The sequence below is a fragment of the Theropithecus gelada genome, chromosome 9, assembly GCF_003255815.1.
Source record: "Theropithecus gelada isolate Dixy chromosome 9, Tgel_1.0, whole genome shotgun sequence".
Taxonomy (NCBI): domain Eukaryota; kingdom Metazoa; phylum Chordata; class Mammalia; order Primates; family Cercopithecidae; genus Theropithecus; species Theropithecus gelada.
Genome location: NC_037677.1, coordinates 91,338,054 through 91,364,127, shown reverse-complemented (window position 1 = coordinate 91,364,127; position 26,074 = coordinate 91,338,054). Strand labels below are relative to the sequence as shown.

Genomic DNA, 26,074 nt, shown 5'->3' with positions numbered 1-26,074 from the left:
CCTAACCAAACCTTCTCTTGCTATATACCCGATGATAAAATCAAAGTAGTTGTTGTAGAGGTTAACTATTTAAAACAAACTATAGCAATAGAAACAGGGTATCAGGATGCAAATGCTTGGCTGGAATGGATAAAATATTCTGTTTGCACACTAAACAAAAGTGACTGAAACGCTTGTGCGATAGGCAAGCCAGACACCCAGATGTTCCCTTTCTACTTGGGTGGTCCTCTCAGGGACCGGGCATGAGCTGTATGGTAGCTCTCTTCCAGAACCCCACAACCTGGGGTGATGGGTCATGCAAGACTCTTTTACTGCTGTTCCCTGAGGTTAAGAGCCCTGTGGGTCAGCCTTCAAGGGCCATCTGGCCTGCAGCCCCTGATATTAACTTCACCTCATGCCTTTCACAGCAGGGGGAAAAGTTAGCATTCCTTGAAGATTTAACAGGGTGTAGTGAAACCAAGCCTCTTCAAGAGCTTACCAATCAGTCTGTCCTTGTTCACCCCTGAGCATAAGTGTGGTGGTATTATGGGGGACTATTGCTGGGTACTCTGCCAAGTAATTAGAGCAGCTCTTGTGCGCTAGTCCAATTTGCCATCCCTTTGACTCTAGCATTCCGTCAACACAATTACAAAAACAAGAGAAAATTGTAAAGGAAGAAGTACCCTATATGGGTCCTTTGACCCCCTTGTTTATATAAATGCTATTAGAGCTCAACGAGGAGTGCCAGATGAATTTAAAACCCACGATCAAATAACTTCAGGATTTCAGTCAATATTCTGGTGGGTGAAGATTAATAAAAATGTAGACTGGATAAATTTCATCTATTATGGTCAACAGTGGTTTATTAACTACACTAGAGATGCTGTTAAAGAAATAGCAGAGAAATTAGGGGCTACTAGCCAGATGGCTTGGGAAAATAGAATAGCCTTAGACATTACATCAGTAGAAAGAGGAAGAGTTTGCCTCGTGATTAAAACTCAATGTTGTACCTTCATCCCAAATAATACTGCCCCTGATGGAAGTATAACAAATGCATTGCAAGGTCTAACTGCTCTGTCCAGTGAGTTAGCCAAAAACTCAGGGGTAAATGACCCCTTTAAAAGGTGGCTAGAAAAATCATTCAGTAAACGGAAAAAAAATCATAGCCTCTGTTCTTACTTGTCTCATGGTCGTAGTAGGCGTATTCATTCTTGTTGGGTGTTGTGTCATACCACGCATCTGTGGGCTGATGCACAGACTCATACAGGCAGCACTTACTAAAACGTCCCTTAATTCTCCTCCACCTTATTCAGAGAAGCTTTTTCTGTTAGAGAATCATGCCAAACAGCTAAGCCAAGACATGTTAAGGAAGTTTGAAGAGAAAGAATTGGAAAAATTCAAGATGAAGAATTGTTAAATATAGTGAACCCCAAGTTTCTCTTCAAAGAATCAGTATGTCAGTATGTTCAGCTCTCTTATTGACTCTCCATTTTAAAGTTTAACTTCCTGGTTCCCTTCACCCCATTGCTTCTAATTTCAGTAAACAACTTTCCCTCCAGTTCTAATCAGTAGTCACATCTGTTCCCCTGGTCACCTGCTTTCACATGAGTCACCCCGGTCACCTGCTCCATCCTGACTCACCCTGAGCCACTAGTTCTGTAACTGCGCTTCCTGCCAAACTCCATGCCTCACCACTCTGGCTCATAGTCCTGCTCTTTTCTAAAATAGCCAGTCGAAATTAGTTTAGACTATGCAGTCCAACTCTAGAAAACAGGGGAATGACACAGCAGTAGAGGCTATCTCCATCAGGAATAAGAACCTCTTCCCCTCCTCTGTCCACGTGTGCTCTCACCCTTGTTCCATCTGCAAGGAGCACACTTTCTGCAGAAAGTGAAAACTGCCTTGCTGAGAAAATTAAATTTATGTTTGAGTGCTATTTATCTGCGGTACCAGGGAAAAAACATTTTGCATTTCTAACGTAAGGGAGATGTGAGAATAAGAGTCAGTAGTAGGAATAGGAGTTGTGACAACAGAAGCAAGTGTTTGGAGTGAAAGAAGGAAGAGTTCATGAGCCAAGGAATGCAGGCAGCCATTAGCAGCTAAAATAGGCAGGAAAACAGATTATTCACTACAGTCTCCAGAAGAAAACAGACTTAACAACTCCTTGATGTATCTCACCTAGGGGTGTTTGCCAACATCTCTATTAACACTACGTTAATACATTTTCATTTCCCACTGAAGAAGGTTTAAAAGGTATAATGTGTAATTTCCATTTGGTTCTTCCCATTAATGTAATACTCATATCCACTTTCTCTTCTATTATCTCTCTGAATCATTTGCCTATGTTTCTATCACCTTAGAGGATTTGCTGGCATGTTACTTGATAGGAAAACAGTAAGTTTTAATACAAGATGTGTGATATGAGCCCAATATTGTAAATAAACATTTAACCCTATATGTGTATGTGCATAAGTTATATATAATATATAAAATGGGTGAATACACATAAAGTACACATACATATATAGATGTACATGTACACCTGCACCCACATATTGTCTTTAAAACATGTTCCAAAGTATAAGTAACTTCTTCTGGGAGATGAGCTGTAAGAAGCATAATGAGTTATGCTACTTCTTATTTCTTACATTTCAAGTAGAAGACAGGAAGAGTGGTGAATATAATTTAACATAAGATACTTAGTTGTCTATGCTTTGGAGATGACGTGAGGCTAATTTATATTAGGACCATAGCATAAAATTATCATCCCACTTATGTTAAAAGTAAAATAATATAGGAGAAATTGAGAAAGATAAAATCCTGATAATTCTTCTTAGAAATTTTGTACAGCCAAATGTAGTGGCTCATGCCTATAATCCCAGCACTTTGCGAGGCCGAGGTGAGTGGATCACTTGAGGTCAGGAGTTCAAGAACAGTCTGGCCAACATGGTGAAACCCTGTCTCTACTAAAAATACAAAAATTAGCCTGGTGTGGTGGTGGGCACCTGTAATCCCAGCTACTTGGGAGGCTGAAGCAGGAAAATCACTTGAACCCTGAAGGTGGAGATTGCAGTGAGCCAAGATCACACCATTGTACTCTAGCCTGGGCAACAAAAGTGAGACACCATCTCAAAAAAAAAAAGAAATTTGTTCATGTTTGAAGAGAGAAGCATGACAGAGCACATGAGCAGCAATATGAAAGCATATATTTATGCTTCTTTACATTGTTCTAAGTTGGAAACATGAAGTAATAAAAGTACTCTGATTCTTTATTTAGAGATAAAGTAATGACACTTTAACACCAGACCAGGCACAGTAGCTCACACCTGTAATCTCAGCACTTTGGGAGGCCGAGGCGGGCAGATCACGAGGTCATCCTGGCTAACACGGTGAAAACCTGTCTGTACTAAAAATACAAAATTTAGCCAGGCGCGGAGGCATGCACCTATAATCCCAGCTACTCAGAAGGCTGAGGCAGGAGAATCACTTGAACATGGGAGGCGGAGGTTGCAGAGAGCCGATATTGTACCACTGCACTCCAGCCTGAATGACAGAGCAAGACTTTGTCTCAAAAAAAAAAAAAAAAAAAAAAAAAGAACACCAATGTGGATATAAGAAGTCTAACATTTAATATCCATTTCTCCCTTTGGCTAATCCTCTGAATATTTTCCTACAGGTTGGAACTGCTCCTGGACACAGTTTCTCACTTTCAAATCCAATCCTCAAGTAACTCTAACACTCAGCCAAAATAGCTTCCGGACCCTCTTCCCCTTTGTCCTTTCTGTCCTCATCATTTTGAGAACCAGCATGGCCTCCTGGAACTCTATGTTGTTTAATTACTCACCTACAGTATGCATAAAAGAAGGAAGGTCTAATAAACTGACTCAGCAAATAATAATGTTTTTTATTTACAACATGCAAAGAAGAAATGCCTTTGAATTATAATACACAAATCATCTTTCTCTATTTAACACTGATAACATATTAATACCTCAACATTAGATAAGTATCAGCATTATGTGACAGTCAATGCAACTGTTACAGAGCATGGAGAATAGTAGATATATTTGCACAGTGAAACATAGGAAAGTCTCCTTAATGGAAGCTGAATGTTCACTAGATCTTGAGGGAAAGGAAAATGTGAGATGACAGGCCAGAAAAAGTATCGCAGATAGTGAAAGGTGGATAAGGCCCCAGAGGAAAGAGAGCTGCAGGGACAGCACAGCAGCAGCCAGACCATCTGCTCTTCTTTAGACAGGGATGAAGCACAGCTGGTAGACGGGCGGCACAGAGACAAATCCATTGAAAACTGGAGTGGTGTCAAGGTCCTTTAGGTCAACCAGAGATTTCAGATTAAAGTTCTGTAAAATGGAGGTCAGGAATAAAAACAGCTCCATGCGGGCCAGGCCTTCTCCCACACAAATCCGTTTTCCTGAAAATAGAAAACACAGAGATCTGTTACTCCTCATGTAACTGTGACAGTGACAAACACTGTCTTTATAACTGGCACAAACAGAATATGCAATAACTGTTCAGTGAATCACAGGAAGGATGAGGAGATAGATGGGTGGATGGGTGCATGCATGAATGAATGGATGGATGGGTGGATGGATAAATGGATGAATGGATGGATGGATAGGGAACTGAAAAAATGAATGGACATACTTACTCTTCCCCTAATATCAAATCTTAACAGGCACCCTGTATTCAACAAATATTTATTGAGTACCAGCTACATGCCAAGCACTTTATTAAAATCTTTCTAAAGACTTTAAATGTCTTCATCAGTCTTTCTTTAGTAACATACGTTCCTTGTCAAGTGGGTTGAACTGAGAAGGACTTAGAGGAGGAGGCTAACATACTGTATTTCCCTTTGTATTTCTGGCTCAATATGCAGTCAAAGATTTTTTTTCCCCTAGGTACTTTCAGGAGCACATGTCTAAACATGTCACCTTCTCACTTTAAAACTTTCAATGACTTCCCTGTCTGTCCTATAGAATAAAGTCCCAATGGATTGACCTGGACCCTCACATTCTGTTTCCAGTCTGATGATTCATATCACTCCTTACACTTTTCACATTCCCTACTCTCAACTCTAGGCATAGCCACTCGTCATCAGCCTCTAGCACACTATGAGGTTTCAAGTTTTATATCACGCTGCTCCTTTTGGCCAAGATGAACTTTTCTATTACTACAGTCAGGACATAGGTCAAATTTTATCTCCTTTTATACCCGCTTTCTCATCTCCTTGAGCAAGAAAATGTTGCTTTCTCTGGATTTCCTCAACATTATATTTATGCTTCCATTGAAAAATGTGCTATGATCTGAATATGGCTTCTCCCAATTTTGTATGTTGAAACATAATCCCCAATGCAATATTACTAAAGAGATGAGGCCTTGTAGGAAGTGAATAAGTCTGGAGGGCTCTGTCCTTGCTAAAATAATAACATCAAGAGATACAAGGGAGCCATTTCTCCCCTTTTCCCTTTTTTGCCCTTCTGCCATATAAGGATACAGAGGGAGCATTATCTATAAGGAACAGGCCCTCACCAGGCACTGAACTTGCTGACACCTCGATTTTGGAACTCCCAGCCTTCAGAGCTGTGAGAAATAAATTTCCATTATTTATCAATTACCTAGTCTTGGATATTTTGTTATGGCAGAAGAAACAGACAGCATGGGTTATCTAGAATAATAATCACTTATTTATTTATTTATTTATTTGTGATATGGTTAAACTCTGTGTCCTTACCCAAATCTCATGTCAAATTGTAATTCCCAATGTTGGGGGAGATACCTGGTGAGAGGTGATAGAATCATGGGGGATAATTTCCCCCTTGCTGTTCTCATGATAATGAGTGAGTTCTCATGAGATCTGGTTTTTTAAAGGCATGTAGCCTTTCCTCTTTGCTCTCTCTCTCCTGCTCTGCCATGGAAAGATGTGCTTGCTTCCGCTCTGCCTCCCACCATGATTGCAAGTTTCCTGAGGTCTCCCAGCCATGCTTCCTGTACAGCCTGTGGCACTGTGAGTGAATTAAACCTCTTTTCTTCATAAATTATCCAGTCTCAGGTAGTTCTTTATAGCAATGTAAGAATGGACTAATACATGTGCTAAAGGTGAATGCTTGAAGGAAGGTTTCTTTTATTGTTGTCTTGGTATCCACAGTGCCAGATATAAAGCAGACATCAAAGGTCACAGAATGAAGGAAGGAGATTCTATCACTAGACGCTCAGCACACACATTTCAGGTGTGGAGATCCAACATCCAAGATACATGGCCATGACTAGGGGAAGAGCATGGTGCTCTGCATCACTGCAGAGTATCCTGCTACATTCCCAATGTCTCCCTCATCCCATCCATGGTTATTTGGCAAAGGTTCTAATATCCTTTATTTAGAGCCAATGTCCTGCTCCTGTGGCTCATTATCTCCTTTAATAGCCCTGCCTTCTCTTCTTTTCATCCTCTCTGCCTCCTTTGAGGTAACTCAAATGTCTTTACTGCTATTAAAATGTTACTTATGCCTCACTTTGGGGTATAAGAGAACAAGAAGCAGACAGCTTCTCCATCTACCTCCCAACTCCCAACCGCTTATCCTTTCCTGTATCACAGCCTCAGTCCTATTGAACTAAAACGATCTGTTTGCTGTGCTTTCCAAACTCAGAAGTGAGCCTTTTAAAACCCTCTGCAGTGTTTGAGGATAATTTTATCCTACAAGCCCAGCCTAGGGGGTGAGGGACACCATGTGGAAAACACTCAGTGAAGTTCTGGAGTGAAATTCCTCATGGCTAGGGAGGAAAATGTAATTAGTTTTATCTTCTTGGAGGAGTTCTTGGGTACCTCAGTGGTGTATCTAGAGGCAGAATTCAACCAACCTATACTTCAGCTTTCTCAATTTGGAAGAATTGGATTAACTCCCCAAAGCCCACTAATCTGGCCCAATAATTAGGATGTATCATGAGCAGGGAGCACACAGACATTCAGAACAGTGCTCTTGATCATGTACAAAGAGTAATTGTACCACTGCAGAGGAGGTACATGTAAGTTCCAGCTGATCAAAAAAGTTGTCTTATACCCTGAAACACACTGGAAATACATTCATATTACCTGCTGAGAAAGGCATGAAGTAGTTACTTTTCTTAAAATTGCCACCTTCATCCAGAAAGTGACGAGGGTCAAACATCTCTGGGTTGGGAAATTCTTTGTTGTCACGTAGCACAGAAGTCAGGGAAATTAATATGGTTGTACCCTAGAAACAAGAGACATAGATGAACTGAGATGTAAGGAAGTCATGAAGGTTGAAGACAGAGTGGTAATCATGTAGTTAAATCTTTTGATGTGCAGATGAGGAAATCCCATTCCAAAGAAGAGCAGTACCATTTCCAGATGGATAGACCAAGTAATAAGAGGCATGAGCTTAAGGCCAGTGACAATAATCTTGCTAAAGTGTCCTGCAATCATATTCGAATCCAGAGTACTTGGATATTTGGGTGCAACCTTCTGAATCTGTCCTCCTTTTCATCAAGCTTGAACACTAGTGGCTGTCCACACTTGCTGCCCTATTCCATCATTTCAGTTTTCACCAACCTTATGTGTAGATTATGACTTAAAGTTGAAGTCTCTGTTGACATGGGAAATGGCCATAGTATCTGTTCACAGGGCATTTGTGAATAAACACATGCTTAAGTTTCAAATGACATCTTCTGGGATGGTAACAAGTGTAGTGGCAAGGATAAAACTATTGAGCTCTTGTCATTGTCATGCAGTTTGTTTGTCTTCATTTAAAGGTATGGGAGAGATATTCATTACAGATTTATCCTAGCTTAAAAATACAGAAGGAATGATGAAATTAGAAAAATCACCTATTTGTAACCATTCAGGTCAAGATCATCAGGTCAGGTGAGGATCATTAATGAAAGATAAAACCATTGGATGTGTAATTTGGGAAGCAGGGTGTTCAGTCTTACAGTACCATGCCATAAATTTTCATCATTTACACATAAAAAGCAGAACCCCTTCAATGGAGAGATCTGGCAGATTCCAACTTACTAGGTGAGAATCTTAGCATAACCCAATAATGGCATATGTGACATTATGTGCCTCTGCCTCACCACTGTGATTCAGTGGAATATTCAAAGTACTATGTAGCTTTCTTGCCAAAGTCATAACCGGAATATAATATCTAGAAAACAATCATACAAAACAAGCCCCAGAAAAATTTAAATGACTAATGACTTCAGCTCTTCACAGAGATCAACACACTGAAAGGAAACAGAGGAAATGGACTCTTCTTGATTACAGGAGATGAAAATATCAGGATACCGAAATTATGTGCCTACTTCTTGACTGGAGAGTGAATTGAAAGAAAAAAGTGATTAAAATATTCTTTAAAACTTGGGAAATTTTAAATATAAGTTGTATAGTAAATAATATTATTGTATTAATAACTCCATAGTATGAATGCTATTATTATTATGTAGGAGAAAACCATTGTTATTGTGCTATACATACTCAAGTATTGAGGCATAAATAGATGGATGGACAGATATCAAAGCAGATATATATACACACTGCCATATGTACATACACATATGTGTGTGTAATGTTATTTATTTAAAACAATTTTATAATGCAAAGGTGAGGAAAAATTCTACCCCCTAAATTTCTATATAAATAGTCTATAATTTTGTTTTTTAAAAATATTCCCTTGAATGTTTCTAAACAAGTACTATATTAAAATGTTATTAAGATGCCAAAGCAGATTTATTTCTACAAATGTTACTCGAATAAGTAGAAATTTATAGACATTGAAGCATGACCACTATTACTTCATATTATGAATAAAAATTAATTTGAAATATGTCATTGATCTAAATATAAGAGCTAAAACAAAAAAATTCTGGGAAAGTTAAAAGCCAATCTTTGGAGTCTTGTGCTGACAAATATTTTTAAAATAGGACACAAAAGCACAAATCAATCGCACATCTTTGCAGAAAATTCTGCTGGACAGGAATGTCTTATATTAGGCATCAATAAAAAATACTCCCTGCACAAGTCCATCCTGCCACCTGTTTTTGTATAGTATGTGAGCTAAAAGTATTTACATTGAACAAATGCAAATAAGAAATAATATTTTTGAAACAAACATTTTATGGGAAATCTACATTTGTTTCTATAAAAATTGGAACATATCAATCCTCATTCATTTGCAGATTGTTTATGACTGCTTTCATGCTACAATAGCAGATGTCAAAAATTGCAACAGAAACCACATGGCCAGAAAAGTCTAAAATATTTACTATCTGGCCCATTACAGAAAGTTTGCCAACTCCTGTCTCAGACTATTATCTCCAGCTAGATAAATGGATCCAGCCTGTGACAGAAAAACACATATATCTGATTTGTAAAGAGGGTAGAATTGGTCACACAGTGCTGCATTTTTCTGTACTGGGCTATTCCATGAAGAAGGGATTCAATGGGTAATTCCCTTGGGCTCTGGCTTCTCAGGGCTCAAAAGACACCAGACACAGCATAAGTTGCCCTGCATGGGGGTGAATGAAGAAGCTCATCAAATGCAGCATTTCCCCTCCAGCAGGTCACCAAAGCTGATGCAGTGAACTGGGGAGACTGGCAACTCCTGCCTGATTCTTCAGTATATTTCTCATTTAATTAGTTATAGGAGAAGAAGTAAGTTTCATTACTATTACCCTCAGACCCTAATTTTGAGAAACAAAAATCTTCTCTGGTTACCTCCTGTGTTTGTGAAAACAGAGTGCATTGAAGTCTTTTTTCTTGTACTAAATCAGTGACCATTAAGGTAAGCTGCATAATCTCGCAGTAAATTATCAATTCTGTCTTCTTCAAAAGATGACACTAGTAATTGCAACCTTACCAATCTCATTGCTTTTTCCTCTTGAAAATACAAGTTTCAGTTATATTACTTTTTATTTCACTAATAATATGTATTGGTTTTAACTGGAAAAAGTAGGTTTGAGATGGCAACTGGAGTGTCTGGATAAATACAGAAACTATGTGATAGAACGTATTGTAAAACCACTGAGACAAAAATTGGTCTCAAAGTTCCAGAGGTAGGAGAAACTCAGAGAGCTAAGCTAACACTGACACTCAATTTTTGGCTGTCTTTGCATTACGTCCAATTCTGAATCATGACAACAGGTGTTATGTCATTATGACTGCCTATGGGAGAGGAATGAATATTTCTTTAAAGAATATAAACTTCCTTTGCAATTCTGCAATTTCTTATATATAACATCTGGTATTTAACCAAAATTTATCAGGCATTTCAAAGATACAACTAAGTTATCACAAGAAGAAAAGTGGGGAGAGGGAACGGCAATAAAAACAGACTCGCATTAGGAAACTTTTCTCGCCTAGTTTTATAAGGCTGGTATAATCTTAATATCAAAAATCTTGAAAATTCTGGGAAAGAAAATTATAAACTAAATCTCTTGTGAATGTAAACACTGAAGTCCTAAACACTATGAATAAAGTCAGTTCATCTTTATGTGCATACTTACTTTTATTTAGTGAGGAATGTAAGCCAAATATATATAATCTGATGTTGAATGGATATTTGTCCCCTTCAAATTTCATTGTGATTCCCAATGTTGTAGGTGGGGTCTGGTGGGAGGTATTTAGGACATGGGGATGAATTCTTCATAAGTGGCTTAAAGCACTTCCCATGATAATAAGTGAATCCATATTCTGTTAGTTCACACACAAGCTGGTTCTTCAAAGTCACTTCTATCCCTTTTTCCCTTACACCCTCTCTTGCCATTTGACACGCTTGCTTCCCCTTCATCTTCTTCTATGATTGAAAGCTACCTGAAGTTCTCACTAGGAGGAGATGCCTGCTCCCATTATGCCTCTTGTACAGCCTGCAGAACCATGAGCCAAAATAAACTCTTTTTAAATAAATTACCCAGCCAAAGATATTCCTTAATAGCAATGGAAATGGACTAACACACAATTGTATAAATAGATGCCCAGAATTGATTGATAAGATTTTATACACAATGGTGACATATATATATGACAGCAAACTTCTCTAATCTTATTTAAAAAAAAACTACCAAAATCTACTTCAAGCATCATTCTCAATATTGAAATGGAAAACTTCCACTGCTTCCTGCAGATTAGAAATGAGAAACAAGGATCCACACTGACACCAATTCTATTCAGTGCTCTCCTAGAAATTCTAGCCAATGCAATAATGAATGCAATAAAGAGGCATTAAGCCCATGAGAAATGGAAAATAAGAAATAAAACAATATTAATCCAGATACATATATTGTACACAGAAATTACAATGAATCCAGAAATAAATTATGAACAGTGATTAGTAAAATTAGCAAAGTTGACAGATTAACATCATCAGAATGATAAAAACTAATTATGTTTCACAACAAGAATATTAATTATCTAGGGAAAACCAAAGACTTGAAAGCCATGACAACAAAATCACAACATTCCTGGGAAAATAAAAGAAACCCCAAATAAACTGGAAGCATAATTATATTGAGGAATAGAAAGACTCAACGTGTCAAGATTCAGTTCTTTCCACACTGACTTACAAATTTAATGTCACCCTGACAGAAATTCCAGCCCAATGTTTTGGGAAATTGACAAACTAATACCTTTAAAATGTATTTGGAAATATAAGCACCTAAGAGTAGCCAAACCAATCTTGAAGAAAGATAATAAATCTGGAAAACACACACTGCCAGACACAAGGACCTGTTACAAAACTCTGTAGCCCCAAACTAGAAACAACACAAAGTCCCATTAAACTGCCATACATATGAGTTATGCACTTCTCTCACCCAGTGATGGTAGAGGATAAGAATGATGCTATGAATTTGGGGACTTCAAAAACATGAAGTTGCAGTGTAGGAGAAACAAACTTACCTTGGGAATGAGATAGTTTCTGAATTTAACGTCACAGGTCACTGCATGGGGCAGGCTGGTGGGGAGGAGGTCAATGTATCTCTGGACTTCATGCACCACAGCATCTGTGTAAGGCATGTGGCTCCTGTCCTGCATGCAGGGGCTCCGGTTTCTGCCAATCACACGTTCAATCTCCTCCTGGACTTTAGCTGACAAGACACAAGTAAAAACTGATGGAAAAGGAGAAAAAATGGCACATTTGTTACAGCAATTCAGGGGTACATGAATCATGATGAAGGTATCCAAACCTCATTATAAATTTAAATTATAGTGATGGAAGTATATGCAACCTTAAAGAGAGGACTGTTAAAGATGCACAAATGTGTAACTGCTATAAAGTAGGCATTAAGAAAAATCGGTACACAAGTAAGCAGAGAAAATTATCTTCAATAAAGGAAGGCAGGAAGAAATGAAAGAAGGAAGAGATGTCCACAAAACAACCAGAAAACAAATAACAAAAGGGCTGGGGTAAGTCCTTACTTGTCAATAATAACACTGAATGTAAATGGACTAAAATCTCCAATCAAAAGACATACTGACTGGATGGAAAAACAAGACCTATTAACTTGTCACCTAAAAGAAACATACTTCACTTATAAAGACACACATAGGCTGAAAATAAAGGAATAGAATGAGACAGTACCTGCCAATGGAAATGAACAAAAGAGCAGGAGTTACTCTATTTAAAACAGACAAAACAGATTTCAAAACAAGAAGAGAAAAAGATCACTATTGGTAATAAAGTGGTCACCTCGGCAAGAAGATGGAACAATTTTATATATATATGCAACCAACAATGGAGCACCCAGATATATAAAAGAACTATAATTAGAACTAGAGAGAGATAGACCACAATACAATAATAGCTGGAGACTTCAACACCCCACTTTCAGCATTGGACAGGGCATCCAGAGAGAAAATCAACAAGAAAACATTGAACTTCATCTGCACTATAGACCAAATGGATCTAATAGATATTTGCAGAATATTTTATCCAACTGCTACAGAATACACATTCTTTTCCACAGCACATGGATTGTTATCAAGAATTGACCATATGTTAGGTCACAAAACACGTCTTAAAATATTCAAAGAAACTGAAATAATATCAAGCATCTTCTCTGACCACAATGTAATAAAACCAGCAAGCAATAACAAGAGGAAATTTGGAAACTACACAAATAAATGGAAATTTTAAAATATGCTCATAAAAGAACAGTGGGGCCATGAAGATATTAAAAAGGAAATTGAAAATTTTCTTGAAAAAAATGATAATGGAAACACAACATACCAACACCTAGGGGCTACAGCAAGACCACTAGTAAGAGGGAAGTTTATAGCTACAAGAGCTTATATCAAAAATGGAGAAAAATTGACAAGTAAACAATCTAATGATGCATCCTAAAGAACTAGAAAAGCAAAAGTAAATTAAACCCAAAGTTAGTAGAAGAAAAGGAATAATAAAGATCAGAGCAGAAGCAAATAAAATTTAAATGAAGAAAACAAAACAAAAGATCAATGAAACAAAAAGTTGCTTTTTTGATAAGTTAAACAAAATTGACAAGCCTTTAGCCAGAATAAGGAAAAAAAAAACAGATTCAAATAAATAGAAACAAATTAAAAAGTAGGCATTACAACTGATTCTGCAGAAATTCAAAGAATTATTAGTGGTTACTATCAGCAACTATATGCCAATAAATTGGAAAATCTACAAGAAATGGACAAATCCCTAGACAAATATGACCCATCGAGATTAAACCAGGAAGAAATCCAAAACCTAAACATGCAATGACCAGTACCAAGATCAAACAAAAAATAAAAAGTATCCCAGTAAAGAAAATCCCAAGACTGGCTAGCTTTACTGCTGATTTTTACCAAACATTTAAAGAACTAATACCCATCGTACTCAAACTATTCCAAAAAATAAAGGCAAATAGAACACTTCCAAACTCATTCCATGAGGCCAGTATTACCCTGATACCAAAATCAGACTAAGACACATCAAGAAAACAAAACTACAGGCCAATACACCTGATGAACACTAATGCAAAAATCTTCAACAAAATGCGAGCAAACCAAATTCAGCAATACAATAAAAAGGTCATTCACAATGACCAAGTGGGATTTATCCCTGGGATGCAAGGATGGTTCAACATGTGCAAATCAAGCAGTGTGATACATCATTTCAAAAGAATGAAGGATGAAAACCATATGGTCATTTCAGTTGATGCTTTAAAAGGATTTGATAAAATTTAATATCCTTTCCTCATACAAATTCATGAAAAATAACTTGAGATAGAAGAAACATACCTCAACATAAAAAAGCTATATGAGAGACACACAACTAGTACTATACTGAATGGGGAAAATTGAAAGTCTTTCCTCTCAGATCAGAAACAAGACAAGGATGCCCACTGTCACCATTGTTATTCATCATAATACTGGATGACCTAGCAAGAGCAATCAGACAAGAGAAAGATATAAAGGCTATCCAAAATGGAAAGGAAGAAGTCAAAATATCCTTGTGTGCAGATTATATAACCTTATACTAGGAAAAAACTTAAAGCTTCTGCAAGATAATTATTAGAACTGATGAACAAATTCAGTAAAGTTGAAGGATACAAAATCAATATAAAAATCAGTAGTGTTGTTATATGCCAACAATGAACAAAAAGAAAAAAAAATTTAAAAAGTAATCCCATTTACACTAGCCATACATAAAATTAAATACCTAGGAATTAATTTAACCAAAGAACTGAAAGATCTCTATAATGAAAACTATAAAACACTGAGGAAAGAAATTTAAGAGGACACAAACAGAAAAATATTTCATGTTTATGGATTGGAAAAATCAACATTGTTAAAGTGCCCATACTATCAAAACAATCTACAGTTTCAATAAAATCCCTATCAAAATATCAATGGCATTCTTCAAAGAAATAGCAAAAATAAATCCTAAAATTTATATGGACCCACAAAAGACCCAGAATAGTCAGAACTGTCCTAAGCAAAGAGAACAAAATTGGAAGAATCACATTATCTCACTTCAAATTATACTACAGAGTTATGCTAACTAAAACAGCATGGTACAGACATAAAAATAAACACATGGATCAATGGAACAGAATAGAGAATCCACAAACAATTTCACATACCTAGAATGAACTCATTTTTGACAAAGGTGCTGATATGGTTTGGCTGTGTTCCCAGCCCAAATCTCATCTTGAATTGTAATAATCCCCACAAGTCAAGGGTGAGGCCAGGTGGGGATAATTGAATCATGGGCGTGGTTTCTTCCATACTTTTCTCATGGTAGTCAATAAATCTCACAACATCTCATGGTTTTATAAATGGAAGCTCCCCTGCAAAGCTCTCTGCCTGCTGCCATGTAAGATGTGACTTTTCTCCTCATTCACCTTCCGCCATGATTGTGAGGCCTCCCCAGCCATGTGGAACTGTGAGTCCATTAAACTTCTTTCCTTTATAAATTACCCAGTCTTGTGTTGGCTTTATTAGAAGCATGAGAACAGACTAACACAGGTGCCAAGAACGTACACTGAGGGAAAGACAGTCTCTTGAATAAACGTGCTGGGAAAATTTAATATCCTACACAGAAGAATGAAACCGAACTCATATCTCTTGCCATATACAAAAATCAACTCAAAATCAATTAAAGACTTAAATCTTAGACCTCAAACTCTGAAATTAATATAGGAAAACACTAGAAAAAATCTCCAGGACATTGGTCTAGACAAAAATTTCTTGAGCAATACCCTACAAACACAGGCATTCAAAGCAAACATGAACAAATGGGATCACATCAAGTTAAAAAGCTTCTGCACAGCCAAAGATACAATCAACAAAGGGAAGAGACAATCACAGAATGGAGAAAAATGTTTGCAAACTATTCATCTGACAAGAGATTAATAACCAGAATATATAAGAAACTCAAGCAACTCTATAGAAAAAAAAATACTAATCCAATCCAAAAGTGGGCAAAAGATTTGAATAGATGTTTCTCAAAAGAAGACATATAAATAAATAAATAAATAAATAAATAAATAAATAAATAAAAGACATATAAATGGGTAAGAGGCATACAAAAAGGTGGTCAACACCACTGATCATCAGAGAAATATAAATCAAAACTACAATGAGATGTCATCTCATTCCAGTTAAAATGGCTGATATCCAAAGACAGGCAATAAGAAATGCTAGTGAGGATGTGGAGATAAGTGGACCCCTGTATAGTGTTGGTGGGAATGTAAATTAGTATGACCAGTACGGAGAGCTGTTTGAATATTCCTCAAATAACTAAAAATAAAGCAACCATATGATCCAACAACCCTACTGCTGAGTATATACCCAAAAGAAAGGACATAAGTACATCGAAGAAGTATCTGCACTCTTATGTTTGTTGCAGCACTGTACACAATAGCTAAGACTTTGAAACAACTTTAATATGCATCAACAGACAAATGTATAAAGAAAATGTAGTACCTATACATAATGCAGTTCTATTCAGTCATAAAAAGAATGAGATTCACTCATTTGCAACAACATGAAGGGAACTGGAGATCATTATGTTAAGTGAAATAAGCCAGGCACAGAAAGATAAACATAGCATGTTCTCACTTATCTGTGGGATCTAAAAACAAAAGAATTGAACTAATGGACATAAAGTATAGAAGCATGGTTACCAGAGACTTGAAAGGGTAGTGGGGGCTGGGAGGGGAGGTGGAGATGAATAAGACCTACTATATGGTAGCACAACAGGGTGACTATAGTCAATAATAACTGAATTGTACATTTTAAAATAACCTAAAGAATGTAATTGAATTGTTTGTAACTCAAAGAATAAATGCTTGAGGGGATACACCATTCTTCATGGCATGCTTATTTCACATTGCACGCCTGTATCAAAACATCTCATGTACTCCCAAACATATTAATATATACTACTATGTACCCATAAAAATTAAAAAAGATAAAAGATGAACAATCTGTATATACATATACATTAGTATATATGATAATTAATACAAATAAAAATAATAAAATGTTTGCAAACATAAAGTAAGCAAATAATTTAGTCATGAAATTACTGTCTTGAAAAAAACAGGGATTAATTTCATATCAAAATAACATGTTGCTTAAACATTTAATTATACTATCAGATTTATGCATATATGTGACTATTTGTGCATCTATGTGTGGGAGGGGTTGTAAATTGCAATGGTATACTCTTCATTCTCACACTTTCCAAATTCACCATTTTCAACATTCTAGCAGCTTCTTCTGAACATACATTCACATTTTTAAATAAAGACTCTGTTTCTATTTCTTACTTATCTTTTTGTGGATTGTATTAATAATTTTTTATTATGAGAGATGAGAGTTTTAATCTTCAACTCTATAGAAAATAATCTAATAATCCAATCTAAAAGTAGGCAAAAGATTTGAATAGATGTTTCTCAAAAGAAGACATTTAAATGGGTAACAGGCATACAAAAAGGTGATCAACACCACCGATCATCAGAGAAATATAAATCAAAATTACAATGAGATGTCGTCTCACTCCAGTTAAAATGGCTGATATCCAAAGACAGGCAATAAGAAATGCTAGTGAGGATGTGGAGATAAGTGGACCCTCATACAATGTTGGTGGGAATGTAAATTAGTATGACCACTATGGAGAGCTGTTTGAATGTTCCTCAAAAAACTAAAAATAAAGCAACCATATGATCCAACAACCCTACTGCTGGGTATATACCCCCCATAAAAGGAAATAAGTATATTGAAGAGACATCTGCATTCTTATGTTTGTTGCAGCACTGTTTACAATAGCTAAGACTTCAAAACAACCTAAATATCCATCAGCAGACAAATGGATAAAGAAAACATAGTACATATACACAATGTAGTTCTATTCAGCCACAAAAAGAATGAGATTCAGTGGTTTGCAACAACATGAAGGGAACTGGAGATCATTACTTTAAGTGAAATAAGCCAGGCACAGAAAGACAAATATAGCATATTCTCACTTATTTGTGGGATCTAAAAATAAAATAATTGAACGAATGGACATAAAGTGTAGAAGGATGGTTACCAGAGACTCAAAAGTGTAGTGGGGGGTGGAAGGGGAGGTGGGGATGAATAAGACCTACTCTATGATAGCACAACAGGGTGACTATAGTCAATGATAATTAAATTGTACACTTTAAAATAACTTAAAGAGTGTAACTGAATTGTTTGTAACTCAAAAAATAAATGCTTAAGGGGATAGATACCGCATTTTCCATGACATGCTTATTTCACTTTGCATACCTGTATCAAAACATCTCATGTACCCCCAAACATATTTATACCTACTATGTACCCCCCAAAATTAAAGAAGATAAAAGATGAATCTGTGTATAAATTATACATTAGTATATATAATAATACAAATAAAAATAATAAAATGTTTGAAAACAAAGTAAGCATATAATTTAGTCATGAAATTGGTGTCTTGAGAAAAACAGGGATTAATTTCATATCAAAATAACATATGTTGCTTAAACATTAAATTATACTCTCAGATTTATGCATATATATGACTGTATTTGTGTATCTGTGTGTGGCAAGGGTCGCAAATTGCGATGGTTTGCAATTTGCACACTTTCCAAATCCACCATTTTGAACATTCTAGCAGCTTCTTCTGAACATACATTCACATTTTTAAATAAAGACTCTGTTTCTATTTCTTACTTATCCTTTTGTAGATTATATTTAATAATTTTTATTATGAGAGATGAGAATTTTAATCTCCATCTTCACCTCATATTTGAACATACCCACAGATAGACATACTCACTTTTTCACATGCTTTTTTCCAGAATATATTTAGATGACAATTTTTATGATATTACTATTCATTGCTTACATCATTCTGACTACACAAATATGGTTCTCTGGTAAGACGGCTATGATTAAATTATATTTTTAGTACTTTCCTGGACCTAACCATGTCTCTATTTCAATTTGTAATTTTCTGTTTCCCAAGTTAGAATTATTTACAAATGTTCAGGCAGATGTTTGAACCTCTTTTTTAGTTATTGGAAACTCCTATAAAATCTGTCACAGCTCTTGTTCTTGCTGTCTCCTCTCACTTCTGAATTATCCACCAGGTCCATTCTGAAGTAGTTCTTTTCTAGGTCTGGTGCTACGCAGCCTCCCTGACACTCTCGTTCTCCTATGTGAGGTTTCCTGATTGCTGGAGCTCAGGACATTCTCTAACTAGGTTTCAGGCATTTGAATGAAGTGCATTCTCCAACATTTTTCTGAGAAAGGGAAAATAGAAGGTAAAATTTTTGGCAAACATGCAAGTCTGAAAACACCCTATTTCTATTAATATACAAGATAATATTAATAGTTCTTGAGAATTCTGAATCCTAATTCTTTCACTATAACCTGGTATAGCTCTGAAAGTTTTTGTGATTCTCCATTTAATTCTCATGTCCTGAAATTCCATAACCCTGGGTCTAGCAGTGTATGTTTTCATTTCATTCACTCTGTTAGATACGAAGATAATTTTCTGTTAAGATGGCAAAAGAAAAATGTGATTTCTCTAGATCAGTTCCCTTTCTGTGGGATAAAGCTAGCTTCTGAATTTTAGGAAGCAAGATGAATAAAAGAGCTAAGAGTCTTTGAATTCAAGGAGCAGATCCGTACCAAATCTGCCTTTCAAGCCTACACCTCATGCCTTTTCTGGCACTTCCCTGTGTCCCTGAGTACAGGGCTTCTTAAACTCAGTTTCTCTAGAGAATAAGCCTCCTTTTCCGTGTGGGAGAAAATTAGTTACCTGATGAAAAGAGTTGTGGAGGAAATGTAGGCAGGGAGAGCCTCCTTTTTCAGTCTCATTCTCCACCATCTTTGACTCTTGGTACTTCCAAATACCAGTTGGGGGGATTTAAGGGACACTGATTAACTTTTCGTCCTTGATAAATTTTTCTCTTCTGACTTTTTGGTTACAGGTTTATCCTCTGTGTACAGATTTATCATTCCTCTATATGCTCTCTATGTTTTAGAAATTTGTTAAAGTCTTCTTGACTATCTCCTGTACTCTTCCTACATTAAAGGACCTAAATGTCTAATATCCAAAATCTATAAAAAACGTAAACAAATCAACAAGCATTAAACAAAAAAATCAATTAAAAATGGGCAAAGGACATGAACAGGCACCTCTCAAAATGTGACATACAAGAAGCCAACAAATATATTTAAAAATGCTCAACATCACTAATCATCAGATAAATGCAAATCAAAATCACAATGAGGTACCATCTCACACCAATCAGAATAATAATTATTAATATTAAAAAGTCCAAAAACAACAGATGCTGGTGAAGTTGCAGAGAAATGGAAATACTTTTACACTGTTGGTGGGTATGCAAACTAGTTCAGTCACTGTGGAAACCAGTTTGGATATTTCTGAAAGAACTTAAAATAGACCTACCAGTTGACCCAGCAATCCCACTAGGGAGTATATGCCCCAGAAATATTTATTCTCTCAAAAAGACACACACCTCACTATGTTCACTGTAGTGCTTTTCACAATAGCAAAGAAATGGAATCCACTTCTGTGCTCATCAACATTGGATTGTACAAGGAAAATGTGGTAAATAGACACTGATATGGTTAGGCTGGGTCCCCACCCAAATCTCATCTTGAATTCTAGCTCCCATAATTCCCACATGTCATGGGAGGGACTCATTGGGAGGTAATTTAATCACGGAGGCCGGACTTTCCCATGCTATTTTCATGATAGTGAATAAGTCTCTATCAGAGACTTATTGTGAGGCCTTTCCAGCTGTGTAGAATTGAGAGTCCATTAAATCTCTTTCCTTTACCCCGTCTCAGGTATGTCTTTATTAGCAGCATGAGAACAGACTAATACATACACAATGAAATGTTATGCCATCATAAGAAAGAACAAAAATTATGTTTTTTGCAGGACAATAGATGAAGTGGGAGGCCATTATCCTAAGCAATCTAACACAAGAACAGAAAACCAAATACCACATGTTCTCACTTATAAGTGGGAGGTAAACACTGAATACACAAGAACTTAAAGATGGGAACAATAGACACTGAGGATCACTAGATGGGGGAGGGAAGGAAGAGATGTGGGCTGAAGAACCATCTACTGGGTAATATGTTTACTGTCAGTGTGATGGAATAGCTGGGACCCCAAGCCTCAGTGTTACACAACTTACCTATGGAACAAACCTGTATTTGTACCCTTTAATTTATAATAAAAGGTGAAAAAAAATCATCTAGAACTCAATAGGCTAGTAACTGTTCCAAAAAAAGGCCTAATTCTTATTCGTTATTGGCTTATTGTCATTTCAATGGGGGATACTGACATAGGAGAAAAAAAGAATATTTCTTATGTGCAGCATAACCGAAAGTCCCTAAAAGTAAATTTCTAAAGTAAAGTTGTTCATAAAAGGTAAAATTATTGCCTCCTTTAAAAAAAATCTTATTTTGTCCAACACCAATTACATGAAAATTGTCTCAGGTACATATTCTGCCTAAATGGAACATTCTTCAGGTAACTCTTCTAGTAAACAGAATTACCTTTCTTATGAATCTAACTTTTTAGAGTACTTATCGGACTAGGAATTTTCTCAGGCAGACTCGCTACATTTCTAGGATTACCATTTATCCTTCAATAAGTAGAGTTTTCAGTTTCCCTACTCCAGCATTCAAACCTGAAATTTTGAGAATGAGAAGAGTTATCTTCAATAATGTACTTGCTATTTAAAATGGCCTTCTCATAATAAAACCAACATGCAATCCCAGGCCAATTTATCTTGTCTCTTCCTGCCAGAAATCGTTGTCTATGAAATTCAGACATGCTGGACCAGAGCTCTATTGCTTTTGCCACTGCCATGCTGTCTTCATTTCTCTCAGTTATCTTCCTCTACCGTGCAAAGATAACCTTTTATATTTTCTTCTTCTGTTTTTTTCTTTCTGAGACAGAGTCTCACTCTGCTGCCCAGGCTGTAGTGCAGTGGCAAAATCTTGACTTACTACAGCCTCCGTCACCTGGGTTCAAGCGATTACGGTGCCTCAGCCTCCTGAGCAGCTGGGATTACACCCGTGTGCCACGATGCCTGGCTAAATGTTATATTTTTATTAGAGATGGGGTTTGGCCATGTTAGCCAGGATGGTCTTGAACTCCTGGCTTCAAGTGATCCACCCACCTCAGCCTCCCAAACTACTGGGATTACAAGTGTGAGCCACCATACCAGGACAATATATCCCATTTTAATTACCATTAGTTTGGAACATATTACAGCTGGAAGCACAGAAATTTAAATAATGAAATTTAAATAATGAAGGAGGACACTAGCAACACCTTCCCAACATCTTTTCTGAAAACCAATTTACTCATTATCTTTGATCATACCTGTGACCTCTGGGTGCTTCAGCAGGAGAAGGAGAGCATATCTCAGGGTTGTGCTTGTCGTCTCTGTCCCAGCTCCAAACAAGTCAACTGCAGCGTTTTCCAAGTTTTCAATAGTAAATTCAGACTGTTGGTTGTGCTTTTCCTAGGAATGATTTAATGCAATTATCTGACAAATTATTTACCAGCATATTTGATTACAGTGAGTTCAAAATTACTCACATTGTTATATAGTTACCAACATAGAAACTAGAAAGCATACTACTAGAAAAAAATACTGTATGGTGTAGCAGAAGCTGTAGACCAACTTGCCCAAGTTTTATTTCCTACCCCCTTGTTCCATGCTTGCCTTAAAAATTCCATTCATCAGGCTCTTTGCAGTTAGCTGAGTCACACAGCATAGTTTTTTCCCAAAAGATATAAGCAGAAGGTCTCTAGGTCCACTTCTTCTATTTCCTCTTTCATACCCAAAACACAAATGTGAAGTAGGAGGTAGAATAGACTCCATCCTGGGATTTAATCATGAAAATGAAGGTCTGTATACTAAATTTAGTGGGAAAAAGGAAGGCCCTTGACTCTCTACTGCTTTGGGGATGCTATATTATCCCTAGATTGCCCCACTGTGAGATTCCCTGTATTTGAGATAAGTAAAGACATTATGTGTTAAAGTCATTATTACCTGTAGACAACTGCAATCTAAATTAATAAAAAAAGTAAATTAGGGCCATATCATTAGATACTGTGAGCCTGAATCAAGAGTCTGCAATTACCTTCTTCTGTCAGAAAGGTACATGGACTCAATATTGCCTCCAGATTCATTACAAAGTTGAAATTTTGCAAAAACCAATATGAAAAAAGCAATATGACAGCAAAACGTAGGATAAATCGTAGAGAAAGAGAATGGGTTTGCAATGACAAGATGGGCCCACACTATTATAATCTAGATGGGAGGCAACAGAAAACTTGTTCTAGGATGCAGTAGTGCAGGAATAAGTAAAAAATATACAAAGTGAAGAGAAAGGACAATCATGAAGATGGAGAATAAAGCAATTAATTGTCACAGGGGATAAAGGAGAGATTAAGGGTAATGCATATGCCAAGGCTCAGAGGCTGGAGTTCTCATAAATTGGAAGTTAGAAGAAAGAAAGCAATGGATAAGGAATACTTAGTTGAAAGAGATCATCAATATACAAAACATATTACTTTTTAACCAGTCCCTAGGCCACTAATAAATTAATGATGCTTTTAGAGTCTCCAAGTGATGTGTGTCATATTGAATATTGTGTAATCAACACCACTGAAATAGACTAGATCCACTCAACATGTCTACTAATTAGAGGAAGACAATCCTCTCCCTTGGTAACATCAGCTTCATACAGTTTTCTAAGCTTGTCATGTTAAAAATTATTCTTAAGTAAGAACAGTGCACTCACAAAACCAGTATTAACATTTCCATCTGTTGATTTGAGCTTGGTTATTTAGCAGTTGTGTGCCTATCCTATCATATTAATGATAGTAGCCATATTCTACTTGCTGTGCTCAAATCTAAAGAGCACCCCTTCTATGTCAGAGGCAGGCCAGGGCATTGTCCTGCACCTCACCCACAGAAACAGACTCACAGCTACAACTCAGTCTGTGGGCTTCAGCTGCTAGAGTGTGCTACAGAGTCATAGATCTTGGCTCTGTGGGCAATCTACATTCAACTCTGCCTGAGAGTGAATCTGCACCCCAAGACCCAGGTGTCACAATACATGTTTAAAAGACCCTGAGTCTAGAATGATGACTCTATGACAATTTCACGGACCTGTATTTGTAACCCAGCACCAATGCAGCTGCGCATATGCCATGTCAGAGCTAACACCAAAAGGAATCCCTTAGGCTAAGTCACTCCAATTTTAGGAAAATAAAAATAGGAGGATGCCCAAATACTTTGACACCAAGGACATTAACAACCTACACTACTTCTGATGCTGCTGCAAACTTCCATAGCCTAGGCCACTGAGGCACCCAAAATTATTGCTGATGTTGACCACAGCTAGAGAAATTACACAGATACTATCACATGGCATCTATTCAAAAACTGACTTACCCACTCTTCATTACCTGCACACAAACACTCAACTTCAGATAAAAGTCTTTCTCTATGAAATCCACTCTAGAAACTGGAATAGCCATTGTCCCACCACATGCATAGACATCAATGCAGGGACACAACATGAAAAATCAAGAAATATGACACCACCAAAAAGACATAATAACTTTCAAATAATAGAACTTGATGAAAATCAAATCAACAAATATTCAAAAAAGGAATTAAAAATAATTACCTTGAAGAAACTTAATAATGGGGGTGGCTGGCAAGATGGTCAAATCGGAAGAGTTTCAATCTGCAGCTCCCAGCAAGATCAACAAAGAAGGCAGGTTATTCCTGCATTTCCAACTGAATTACCCAGCTCTTCTCATTGGGACTGTTTAGATGGTGCAGCCCACAGAGGGCAAGTCAAAGCAGGGTGGAGCATCACCTCATCCGGGAACCCCAAAGGGTCAGGGAACTCCCCCCACCCAGCCTAGAGAAGCAGCGAGGAATTGTGTCATGAAGAATAGTGCACTTTAAGTTTTCCCGTGGTCTTCGCAACCTGCAGACCAGGAGATTCCCTCAGATGACAACACCACAAGGGCACTGGGTTTCAAGTACAAAACTGGGGAGCCATGTGGACAGACTCCGAGCTAGCTGCAGGAGATTTTTTTCATACCCCAATGGCACCTGGAACGCCAGAGAGACAGAACTTTTCACTCATCTGCAAAGGGGGTTGAAGCCAAAGAGCCAAGTGGTCTTGCTCAGGAGATCCCATCCCCATGGAGCCCAGCAAGCTAAGATCCACTGGCTTGAAATTCTCCCTGCCAGCACAGCAGTCTGAAGTTTACCTGGGATGCATGAGTTTGGTGGGGGAAGGGGCATCCGCCATTACTGAGGCTTGAGTAGGTAATTTTTCCCTCACAGTGTAAACAAAATGGCTGGGAAGTTGGACTGGCCAGAGCCCATTGCACTTCAGCAAAGCAGCTGTAGCCAGACTGCCCCTCTAGGTTCCTCCTCTCTGGGCAGGGCATCTCTGAAAAAAAAAGCAGCAGCCCCAATCAGGGGCTTATAAGTAAAACTACTGTCTCATTGGGGCAGAGCACCTGGGGGAAGGGGCAACTGTGGGCGCAGCTTCAGCAGACTTAAACATTCTGGCGTGCTGACTCTGAAGAGAGCAGCAGATCTACCAGCACAGTGCCTGAGCTCTACTAAAGGAAACACTGCCTCCTCAAGTGGGTCCCTGACCCCGTGGCTCCTGATGGGAGACACCTCCAAGCAGGGGTTCACAGACACCTCAGAAAGGTGAGCTCTTGCTGGCATCTAGTGGGTGCCCCAATGAGACAAACTTCCAGAAGACAGAAGAGACAGCAATCTTTGTTGCTCTGCAGCTTCCACTGGTGATACCCAGGCAAACAGGGTCTGCAGTTGACCTCCAGCAAACCCCAGCAGACTTGCAGCAGAAGGGCTTGACTGTTAGAAGGAAAGCTAACAAACAGAAACCAACAGCATCAACACCAACTAAAAGGATGTCCACACAAAAACCCCATCTGAAGGTCACCAACATCAAAGACCAAAGGTAGATAAATCAATGAAGATGAGG

At 37.4% G+C, this 26,074-nt stretch overlaps 1 protein-coding gene across 4 annotated transcripts in view; it reads right to left on the bottom strand.

Moving 5' to 3' along the window:
• Positions 1–3,605: 3,605 nt before the first annotated feature.
• LOC112631549 (cytochrome P450 2C9-like) overlaps positions 3,606–26,074 on the bottom strand; it is a 47,692-nt gene continuing 25,223 nt past the window's right edge. For 2 of the 4 annotated variants that reach the window (XM_025396866.1, XM_025396867.1), the window contains exons 5-8: positions 22,401–22,542; positions 11,906–12,093; positions 7,085–7,226; positions 3,606–4,411 (exon numbers count right to left, since the gene is read on the bottom strand). In XM_025396866.1, coding sequence (XP_025252651.1) covers positions 4,230–4,411; positions 7,085–7,226; positions 11,906–12,093; positions 22,401–22,542 — 654 coding nt within the window. In that variant the 3' untranslated portion in view covers positions 3,606–4,229. Of the gene's footprint in view, positions 4,412–7,084; positions 7,227–11,905; positions 12,115–22,400; positions 22,543–26,074 lie in introns of all 4 variants that reach the window. The other 2 variants (XM_025396864.1, XM_025396865.1) reach the window with 2 other exon arrangements.